Source organism: Anabrus simplex, chromosome 5 (genome assembly GCF_040414725.1).
Source record: "Anabrus simplex isolate iqAnaSimp1 chromosome 5, ASM4041472v1, whole genome shotgun sequence".
Classification (NCBI taxonomy): Eukaryota; Metazoa; Arthropoda; class Insecta; order Orthoptera; family Tettigoniidae; genus Anabrus; species Anabrus simplex.
This window is the reverse complement of record NC_090269.1, coordinates 404,806,531-404,818,688: the sequence shown is the minus strand read 5'-3', so window position 1 is coordinate 404,818,688 and position 12,158 is coordinate 404,806,531. Positions and strand designations below refer to the sequence as shown.

The 12,158-nt window shown below is 39.2% G+C and overlaps 1 protein-coding gene across 1 annotated transcript in view; it reads left to right on the top strand.

The window, feature by feature from the left end:
• Positions 1–10,759, top strand: part of LOC136875012 (zinc finger protein 155) — a 69,005-nt gene extending 58,246 nt beyond the window's left edge. Inside the window, exon 5 of the mRNA XM_067148728.2 lies at positions 9,318–10,759. Within this exon, the coding sequence (XP_067004829.2) occupies positions 9,318–10,032 (715 nt within the window). The 3' untranslated portion in view covers positions 10,033–10,759. The remainder of the gene's footprint in view (positions 1–9,317) is intronic.
• The last annotated feature ends 1,399 nt before the right edge of the window (positions 10,760–12,158 follow it).

Here is a 12,158-nt window from a genome sequence, read left to right as displayed (position 1 = left end):
TTCCAGCTAACTCATTCTTGGTTGCCTGCATTTCGCCCTCGTGTGCTAAGTTAGTCTCATCAGTTGGGACTTAGCACACCACCCAAGACGCAAGGCTAGTGCATACCTTGGAGGCCACTGCATAGGCTACTTGAAGCCACCAGCAGTGCCAATGCACTATGAGAGCTATGTCTCATTTCCAAAAATTGATGCCTGCCTGGCCATCAGATAATACAGATGTTGATTCCCATAGGCAGTGGCCTCCACGGTATGCACTAGCCTTGCATCTTGGGTGGTGTGCTAAGTTCCAACTGATGAGCCTAACTTAGCACACGAGGGTGAAACGCAGGCAACCAAGAATGAGTTAGCTGGAAAATTTATAATGTCCAATAACGGACCATTCTATTGGTATTATAAATTTACTCATTCGGGACAAATATTTTAAATTTCCTATGCGAATCAACATCTGTATTATATAATGCAAGAACATCATAATACTTTTGAACTTGTTTCTGGATATTGTCTTGGAAAATACAGGTATTGAAAACACAGGATCATCTGTCCAGTACATTTTTAGATCTAGTTTCTGTATAATTCCAGTAACTAACATTAAACCAATAAACTCCTTTCAGTTTGGTCATTGACACAAGTTTCCAAGTTTGATAAATTGATCATTTCGTGAATGGATGTGATATACTACATATTACTCACGGTGCCCCTACTGTGCGTATAAGTTAGTCTGCAATATTGATTAAGGATAAAAGGTTTCCACCTGTTCAATACATTAACATAGTGATTTAATTAAAATATCACATATTTATTATTATCATTATGGTGCCAGTTTCGGTACCTTCCTGTGCCATGATCAGCCAAGGAACATTGCAAAGTTTTTTAGGTAATTACATGAAATCTTTGTATAGTATAGGAACATATACAGAGCATGCTATCCTATGTTGTGAAGTTTTACAATTATGTATATACATTAAAATCTATGTGATTAAAATACAAAGACCGATTAATCTTTATGGAATGTTATAAATGTCATAAAACACAACACTTTCTCGTACGTCAAAAAAATTTTATAATTAAAATATATGTGCATGGCCTTGAAGAGTACAAAGTGTTCCTTTAAAAGAATTTTCTGTCTTTAGACACTTTATAACGTATTGAACTAACTACTTGTTTCTAGAACATGGTTCTTTTTTTATGTGATTAGAATACCTAATCATTATTCATATTAATGTGAAACAGTTCCTCATAATATCTAATCCAGAAAATTCTATAATATACAGATTTTTGTTCTGTTAGAATGTCACAGTCTTTGTGTACCATTCTAAAACACCTCATTCTTGATATGTTCTAAGCATAAGCTTTGCATTGTAGTGTTGATAGAAAATTAATGTAAGGCTGAGGCCGTGCGTCGATAGACGAGATCTTGAGAATTTCGTTTATCAGGTGGATTTTTAACAAGTTAATAGGAATCTCGAACCAACACAGACCTAAAAATAGAGAACGAATTTATAAATTTTACTTTAGATTTCCGAATTCAGAGACAGCGCTTTGTGAAAAGAAAAAAAAATAGTAAGGAATGAAACTCATCTCTAACATGAAGTGGCCAAGTGTAGTGAATGCAAAGTGTCAAGCGAGAGCCCGCATGCATCAGCTGTTAGGCGGAGCATGGTTTTCATGGCATCAATAACGATTTGGACATCATTAAAACAATGAACAAAGGTCTATTATTAGACCTTACAGAGCAATGTTTTATTATATTAGATCAGTATTACAATCTCAATGATTTGTCTGAGAAAACCACAATTTTATTTGATACACTTATTTCGGTGATAAATAATTTAAAACTAAAAGTCAGTTAGTTCACAAAACAGTACGCAACACGCTGGCTTACTACAAACAAACAATATTGAACACCCAGAGTTAAAATAATATTTTACCGGGCGAGTTAGCCGTGCGCGTTGAGGCGCGCGGCTGTGAGCTTGCATCCGGGAGATAGTAGGTTCGAATCCCACTATCGGCAGCTCTGAAGATGGTTATCCATTGTTTCCCATTTTCACACCAGGCAAATGCTGGAGCTGTACCTTAATTAAGGCTACGGCTGCTTCCTTCCAACTCCTAGGCCTTTCCTCTCCCATCGTCGCCATAAGTCCTATCTGTGTCGGAGTGACGTAAAGCCCCTAGAAAAAAAATTCAAAACTTACAGATTGATAAGATGACTCCAGATAGTTTTTTTCTGAGAGTCGACTGGTTAGGAATAATTTTCTTTGTATGTTTTTGCAAGAAAACCCTGAACTCCTGGTTGTCCAGCTTCCTCTATGGAATATTCGCTGCGGCCAGTGCACGGCAGAGCTCTGTATTGAAGGTTTTCTGAGAATTGTCGTCCATTTGGTGGAGAAATGGCTGCAGGCCCGTTGCTTGTTTTCTTGTCTTCAACATATGTGTAGCAGTGTTCTTGTGCTGGTCCAAACTGTATTTCTTTACACATTTTATCTGAAGGGACAGAAAACCAAACAGAAAATTTACTTTGAGAAATCATGTGAAAAATATTAGTAGGCCTGCCGTATAGGAAATAAAAGTGTACCGGGAGGTACACCTCTACGCCACACGTTTAAATCTTGCGCCAATTGGAACTCCTCTACTGGAGAAACACTGAACTTAAAACTGGACCTACTTAAACCTTTCCTCTGAAGATGTCACTGTGTGAATTTCGACTTGTTTTTGTTTACTATTTATCAAGAAGTTTGGACATTCTTTCATAGATGTCACTGCCAAAAATCTATGATCATGCACCCTGGTGCGAAGTGAAGGAACTTTATTTGAAGAAATTTTGTATTCATAAGTTTGTTCTTTACTAAATTTCGTTCATTCATTTTTGGGTTGGCAATATTTATCCTGTCTTTCTGCTTGTTTTGAATTTAGCCAATTCAGAATGTCTGTAATTAATTTTCAGCCAATCACAGGTTTCTTCTTCTATTTGGTGTGTAACTTTAAGCGACCCAATAAAACTAAATGGGTGTGGCTGTTTTATTCATGAAAGGTCTCGAACTTTTCCCGAGGGTATAAAAACTGCTGATTTTCATGTCTTCCGGCCACTCGATCAACATCTATCTAAGTGTGTGGATGTAAAGCAAGAGGCGGGAGGTACCTCCTTCATCAGGCAGCAGGTCTTCAATAAGGTAATGGGTGTTTAACATCTTTATTTCTTGCTAGCTCAGCAGTTTAACCCGCGGGAAAGGTCCGAAACCTTTACCATGTAACCTATCTTTATTAACATGTAATTTTCTGCCAGCTTATGTAAAAACTTAAGTAAATCTGTAACTCTAATTCGGGGATAGAGAGTGATTTACCCTCTCGAGCTCCCCTTCATTTTGGTTTGAGGTGACTACGTTTTGGTAACTAATTTTCTACTCGTCCTTAATGTTTTAAATTTCTTTCTTATACGGGTCACCTCCATAGTTTGGGAATAGCCCCTGTTTCATCGGCCTAGTGCCTTTTAGGTTTTAAGAAGTTACATGTAGGAGTGCAAATTCATGCCTCCGTTCCTTATGTATTTTGGGCCATTTACTTAACCTGTTCTTTTCTGCTAAGGCCCAGTATGTTGGGTACAAGATACCCCCCGTGTCATTTTGTAAGTTGTGCCTTGATGGCAATTAAGTGTAAAGTCTGGTATTGCCTTTAATAGGCTTGAAAAATTGAGAGCGGGTCAGCTCTTGTATGCATCATATAAGTGCCTCTAGGAGGCTTGACATTTGTTAATTACGGAGCTAGTGCTCCTGGTACTAGGGGATTTCTGCCCCTTTGTAAATTTATGCTCCTCTGAAAATTTTTTTCTCAAAGCTCAGAAGTTGAAAAAAAAAAATAAGGGCTTCTAGCCGAAGTGTGTTAAAGATTTAAAATCTTGAATTGTTTTCTAAATGTTGTTTTTAATTTGCTATGTAATTGTTATCTCATGAAGTTAGAATTTGTTAATTTGTGCCTTTTTGAAAATATAACCTTCCATTTCAGTTTAAATTCTTTCTTGACAAAGTAGTTAGACCCATTCACCCCGTCACCTTCTTTCACCTCTGCTAATCCACCAAACCACGGTAACAAAAAGTATTAAGCATTTAATAAACACTGTACTTACTTCTTTTGAACAGGCTTGGCAAAATATCACTTTCCCATCGGTAGTGAAATTTGAGTCTCCATTGATCCACTGCAGATACAGAATAGATCTGCATGATTTGTCCTTCGGCGTTTGCTTGAGAAATTATTGCACTTCGTTTAGAGAATGGAAAGCACCGCCCGCTATTTCCTCCCTGACACCTACAACTATATTAACACCAATGTACGTGGTCCACTAACAATCTGGCTTTAACAAATATTTTTGCGAGTCCAGGAATTCCAAAATTACTTGCAGCTTAGCACAAAATGAGTAAACTGATGTGTAAACGGCTCTTCCCACCGTGCGCATTCTCTGTCTCTCTCTCTCTTCCCCCACCTCCCCCACAGCAGGGTGCAGATTCAAGGCCACCTCGCTCCAAGCAGAATCAGAAGATAGAGGGAATGCTGTTGTCCTCTCTAATCCCATTTAAGTGCATGTCTTTCCTAGCTACCTGCAAACAATACCTGCTTTCAGCGGCTATCTCGTCAAGAAAACTAATAAAGTAGAGATGGGTGGAAAAATACAACTTAAAAACTTGATATTTGTCATTTTAGGCACTTAACATGTAAATATCTTCAAAATAGGCCTAATGCATGAAATAGACATTTATTGGCACTATGTATTTCCTTTGAAAATCGACTGAAACAGATTTTAGACTTATAAGCATACAATTCTGGGTTGAGGATAAAAATAGGCATTTATGATGAAATCCTCACCCTAGTGATATTAAATTCTATCCTACCCTATCCACTGGTTGATGCCAAACCTACACGGCGATCAGTGAAGGCATTTTCAGACCATATGTAGAGATATGTTGCTATTTTGTTTGAAGGTGTATTAGATTTCCATAATCTACGACTTGTTATTTTAAAGTAAGAGGCAAGTAAACAAGTAGTGTTACACGTGGATGATTTTGCAAATTAATTAATTTATATAATTTAAGCTTCATTCTGTCTCTTCTGTTGCAGCTCACCTCCAAAAATATAAACAGAAGAATGGAAGTTAATTTGTATTCCTTTTTCAGTTACATGGACAAATGGAGAATTCTTTCAGAAATTTAATTATATAACTTGGTGTAGGATGGGTTGTGTGAGCTCCTCGATTTTATAACGTTTTATGTGAATTCTATGTTATTATTTCATTACATTACATTTTCGTGATGATTTTATAACGTTTTATGTGAATTCTATGCTATTATTTCATTACATTACATTTTCGTGATGATTTTCAAAGATAATATTGGAAGATATGAGTGTTTATGGAGTGTTTTTGCTTGTTTTATTATGAAAATCCTGGATGGTGATGATGATTTCAAACATTTCATTACATCTACATCATGGTTACTAGGTCAATCAATTCGCTGATTTCCTTTTACAAGCATTCATTGAAGTAATTTCAAATCATATAATCACTCATCTAAGTAAGCAAAGTATGACTGGTATGTTCTACATAATCAGTACAGTTCAGCTTTGCAGTAATATTTGTCTCTGCTTAGGGCCACAGGAGAAGAAAACTGCCAATGTCTCAGGTGGTGGAGAAAAGTGTAATACCTCAACAGTAGATGGGGCAAACTCCGATGTTGGAGGAGGTCTGCGAAACCCAGGGGAAGTGGCAGTGTGCCAGCACATGTTATCAGTGCAATGATCACTTGTCTCAGATGGCGGAGAAAAGTGTAACACCTCAACGGTAGATGGGGGCAAACTCCAGTAGTGGAGGAGGTCTATGGAACCGAGCGGAAGTGGCAGTGTAGATGAGCAATGTGCCAGCACATGTTATCAGTGCAATGATCACTTGAATCTGCATCCATCCTCTCACCAACCGTGTTACTTTCAGATCCTTTGTACATTGAGGGCGGTGGACGAAAGTGGGAGGCAACACTGGTGCAACTGTCTATTTCCCTAAATAAATGTCCGCAGATGACAACTGCACTGGGTGTCATCCCATGCGATGGAAAGCCCTGTGGCAATGGACAAATGCATATGGGACTGAATCAAAGTATTCAGTATGGTAAAGAATGTATTAAGGCTCGTGATGTGATGTATAACTCTAGAGTGCATAGCACTGCCGCGCTCGTGAGGAACAGTTAAACGAAAGTGTTTGATCAGTTATTTCACAATACTTTCATACTTTGATGTGAAGGAACACGCACTACAGGGCTGGAAAACTTTTCTCTCACCGTAATCGCATTCCGTTATGAGCCATTGTGTTGATGTAAATAAAGCGAAAAATCGATAGTGACGGTTATAGTTTGAAATCACGGCTTACTAAATTTCAAAACTGCCACAAACTTCACGTGTGAGTATAAGTGCAGTGAAATTTAAAATGCAAAGTGTTAAGAGCATTAGCAAATCTCGCAATACCCAGTATCTAAGCCAATAGGATCATTATGATACCTAAGATACAAGGTAAGATAATGCCAACTTCATCTGAAGTGAAAAATCAATGCGACATGCGTCGCAAAGAAGTAGGCAAAAAGGAACAAGGTATACAATGCGAAGGATGCAACAAGTGGCAACACGTTGACTGCACCGGTCTCACGCGAGCTGAATACGATATTATAAAAGTGAAAAATTGCAATCATTTTTGGCTCTGTGTAGAATGCAAGCCACGGGCATTGCAAAGAAGCAACACAAAAGATGAAGAATCAATAAAAATCCTAACGGATAATGTTCAAGAACTATTGAACTTCATGGAAAATAAATTACAAGAAAAAATTCGGGAAGAAATCATCTCTCTCTCCTACCAAAGGGATTAGATAAATATCAAGTAAGACAACCCGTAACCAAGATGATCAAACAGAAGGCACCAACACCTCCAAACTCGGACGTACATCAACTTAAACTACCAAAGATGAGACCAACAAACTCAACGACTCCTGAAAAAGCGCTGGATAAACAACAGGTTGGCCTACACGACTCACACATAATTAGAAACATAGAGAAAGAAGAGATGGAAAACTGTACAGAGAACGATCAAGAAAACCAATGGGCAACTCAGACTTGTCGTTGAAGGAAAAAGGTCGTTATAGGCACTAAGACTGATGGAGATAACAGAATCAGAGCTGGAGACAGTACTGCATGATTGTACGTGGGCAAGCTACATAACACTAAAGATGGACTAAAATCTTACCTGAAAGAAAACTGAATATCTGGAGTATTCTGGAGCACCAGAGTCGGAACCTGGACCCCCATCATCGGACATGATGTCCCACGGTGCTGACCGCCATCATAGCTCCTGTAAGTGATGGTGCGGGTAGATGTCTGGTACGTGCTCGATTGTGACTGTCCATTCCCTCTGCAGACTCACTTCAGAGTGACGCTCTTCCCAGTTAAGCCTGAATTTGAGGAATGTGAAAACAGGTTTGTGTGCTATCCCATATCGTAACTGCTCTTTGCCTCTTCAACAAGCTATATTTTTGCCTTCTGTATTCACAATAGCCTGCTTAAATACTGACTTTGCTGTAAGCATCTGTCGCATGGTCTTATCACATAAACCACCTCTACTCTATAACATGATTTAGGTCTATTTATTGGGTGTGTAACATATATTTCAAACAGTATTGTATCATTTCAGCAATTGGAATATCTTCAGTATTTTGTAGTGCTATCAAAACTAACTCCGTGCCCTGAAAATAGTTTTCCCTGGTTTCCCATTTTCACACCAGGCAAATGCTGGGGCTGTACCTTAATTAAGGGCACAGCTGCTTCCCTCCCACTCCTAGGCCTTTCCCGTCCCTTCGTCGCTATAAGACCGATCTGTGTCGGTGCAACGTAAAGCAACTAGCAAAAAAAAGCTAACTCCGTGTAATAATTTGGATTACAATAAACAAATCCTCTCTCAGTTGGTTGTCATCCGTGGGATGGGAGCAACTCAGTTCTGAAAAAAAATGAACATTTCTCTTCTTGACAACATAATCCCACTCTATGCTCCTGTCCTCCATGATGTTGTCCCTCAGTCTATGGAAGTACAAGATGATGAACAGGGTAAAAGATACGAACACATTATAACCATAGTACAAAGGCCAAGTGTAAAGCATGACACTACAGAAACCAATCACAAAAGTCTGACACCAGAAATATACAAAGAATGAATTATTACTCTTCTATCCCAGTTACGGACACCATGGTTCTGGCTTGCCTATGATTAGTACCCACTATATGAGGAACACCACGGGATAGTACGAGTCCCTGTGGTTAGTACATTTATGTGATGAACGCCATAGGTTTGCGTTGCCTGCAAATGGCGCCACAATGTGCGAGACACCATAGGTTTTTATTATATTTGCGAATTTCATTACCTGTGAGTAGTACCATATGTGTGGAATACCGCGAGTCTACGCTACTTTCACCGGGCGAGTTGCCCGTGCGGTTAGGGGCGCGCAGTTGTGATCTCGCATCCGGGAGATAGAGGGTTCGAATCTCACTGTCAGCAACCCTGAAGATGATTTTCCGTGGTTTCCCATTTTCACACCAGGCAAATGCCGGGGCTGTGCCTTAATTAAGGCCACGGCCGCTTCCTTCCCATTCGTAGGCCTTTTTTGTCCTATCGTCGCCATCAGACCTATGTGTGTCTGTGCGACATAAAACAGATAGCAAAAGAACCTACGCTACTTTTGATCTGTATCGCACCATGACAAGTACGATTATGAGGGGCCGATGACTTGGATTTTGGACCTCTTTAGATTGTAAGCATCATCGACTCAGTATTGTGCTTTAGAAGCAGTTCCTTGATCAGTAATACTATTGCTATACGTCAGTTTCTGTGAATGTGAGGCATTGCGGGTCAGATTCACTGATTGTTTTAAATTCATATCCATTCATTCATTCTTCGTCCTCACGATGGAATTCTGGTCAGTGGAGGATTTTGGACTTTTAATTTGTCATTCCATTTTGTCTCATTTCGTACTATTAGGGGCCGATGACATAGATGTTAGGGCCCTTTAAACAACAAGAATCATTATCATCAAAATTTTGCTCATTGTTGCAAGGCTACTATTGTGTAGGCAGATGATCTTCATGGAGCAAACCTACACATTTCTAACTTGTAAAACAGTGATAACAAAGCTGAACTAAGAGCGATTAAGCAATACACTTTCATAGTTGGTACCTATACTGATTTTCCTTCTACAATCTATATGTTTGCTAGTCCTCAGAAATTGAAAATAAATATCTTTATATTTCAGCGTGGAGATTGTTGCAGAATTGACCAATGGACTTTTGTATTCATGTGACTCATCCTCTAAGGAATTAATTGGAAAAAGTCACCTTAAGAGCCGTCTGATGAGCCATATTAGAGAAAAGGCGCAACGTTCTACAGTTTGCACTAGTGCGTTTTCTCAGGGCAGATTTTCAAACTTACAAATTCTTCCCCTCTCGGAAGATAGGCCATATCAATGTGATGTATGCACTGGCAAGTTTACTACAAAGTCTAATCTGAACAGACACCGTTTGACTCACTCCGAACTTAGGCCGCACGTATGTGCCATTTGCAGTGCTACATTTGTCCAACGGAGTACACTCAAAGTTCACATGTTGGTGCACTCCGGAGAAAAGTCGTTCCAATGTGACGTATGCAAAACTACGTTTGTTACTCGAAGTAATCTCCAACGCCACATGTTAACTCACTCTGGAGAACGACCGCACAGTTGTGAAATTTGTTGTGCTAGATTTGTCCGACGAAGTACTCTCAGAAATCATATGTTAATTCACTCTGGCGTAAGGTCGTTCCGATGTGATGTATGCAATTCTGCGTTTGTCACACGAAGTGTTCTTCGACGACACGCTTTTATTCACTCTGGAGAACGGCCATACAAGTGTAATATATGTAATTATGCTTTCATCACCCGAAGCAGTCTTCGACGCCATGCGTTCACTCATTCTGGGGATAGGTCTTCCTAATGTAATAACGACGAATTAATCTCCGCAACCACATGTTAACCTACTCTGAGGTTGTTCCAGTGTGATGTACGCAATTCATCGTTTGCCAGCTTAAGTAATCTCTAAAACCGCATTGTAACTTACCGTGGAGAAGGGCATTGTTCACTGTGTACTCCCCTATGTTAACTCTGGTGATTGGCCATATCATAGTGCACTCTACATTAGTACCTTTAAGTTTTATCTAACCCATTTTAACTTATTCTAAAGGGACCTTACTGTTGTGAAAGGTGTAAGTATAAGTTTGCCCAATAAGCTCGTCCTGTACCTCGTGTTGTTCACCCGTTCACCGTTTTGAACAATAAATTGTCCTCGAGGAGAAAACGCCCACCGTACGTTATCGATGTAGATTTATCGTAAATATTTTTATAAGACGTGCATTGTAGTTTAATGAATGTTTTGGAAAAAGTACTTTCTCTGAAATACTAATAAAATATATCTTACCTTTACATATTGAGTTTGTGCCCGTCAGGACACGATTTAAGCCTTTCCCTCCAACATTTTTGACCTGGGCAAATCGCCATTAAAAAGTGTATCACTTGGGAATCTTATTCCTACTCTGTTTTAATTCTTTCTTTTTTCGGTACGACTTAGGCCGCTAATTGTAACCGCCATCGTTTACATATGATGTGTCCTACTATTTATTTTCTGATCCCATGACTCTGGAGTAATGGTGTAATGACGCGCCAACTAGAGAGCGAGTCCGTATGGTCCGCTGACTATCCTATTCTTTGTTGCGCTACATCGCCTTACTGGCGTGAGTTTCATTCGATTGTCGAGCTTCAAGATGGCTAGAAGGTTGGCACGTGGGCTCTTTAAAAGGGCCTCTTTTCATCGGGACAAACCTGGATAAAATGTGAAGGATATAGGGCTAAGGCCCAGAAGAGTTTGATCTTTTAGGATTTTCTTAATTCTACTACCTCGTGTGGACGCCTGTTTCTCTACTTTACTTAATTCGAACTCTCCAAGTCTGTAAGTAATGGACAGCTCAAACTGACGCCATGGGTTAGCTTTCTACTGATGCTGAAAGAGTAAGTCTATTTACAAGCTATTTATTTTTGGCTTTTCTACAGGAGTTGGCTTTCATCGTCTCAAAAAATTTGGCTAAACTAGTGGATCCGTTCTACGATTTGCATTTCTGGTTGACCTTCATCTGAAATGACCTTGAAAAATTTGATCAACGTAGAAAAACTTACTGCCTTTTGACTGTACCGCTTAAATCAACTACGTGTACAAGTAATTTTTTCTTTCGGCGAAATGTTAGAGGTTAGAGGGACTTGTAGATTAATTTGCTTTGGGTTAAGTTGAAGTAAAAAAAAGGAAAAAGAAAATAGTACTTAAAATGTAAGGGTTTTCTTATAAGGTTGAGATCGTGAGATAATCTCTGTGAATCGGAGTCTAGTTGGTTTTAAATTGAGTATTTATTTTAATTTTTTTCTGTCTTTCTTTTGTGGGGATTTTCTTCCTTACTCTTCGGCATGGTTGATTTTGTTTGAGGTTTCCTTAGCGACCATTGCCTACGGGAACGATTGTTTTGGGGATGTTTTTTAAACAATGTGGGTTTTGAAAAGGTTGACGATCGCAAACGCCGGAAAAGCCATCCATCTAATTTTTGATCTGATTTTTGATATGCTCTGTTGGTGGAAAAGAATCTAATTCCCTCCATGGGAACTTAGAATTTCCATTTGGTGACGAGCATGTCATTAAGTGAGAGCAGTTGGCTCTATATTCTTCTCTTTTAATGTTTTATGGTTTGAAGGTGGGAACTTTCCCTTGTGATTTGTGCTACCCTATCTTTCATACTATTTTGGGAACCTATGTGTGCACTTTCTAATGTAATTATCGCTCATCGCCCCGATAATATTTGATTGGAATTTTTATCTTCGGAGGGTGCGTTGACTTCAGTTGTGCTCTCTTGTTCTTCCGCTCTGAAGGGCGGTGTTTTCCTGGTGTTATTTGGTAGTCTGTTTCATGTCTGTTACTCGAGTGTGCTGCTTCAGCTTCAAGTGACTTTCTGTGCTTACTAATTAATTTCAAGTTGTGCCTATCGTGATCCGGCAGAGAATCTTGCGGTCTCATTTAAACGATTC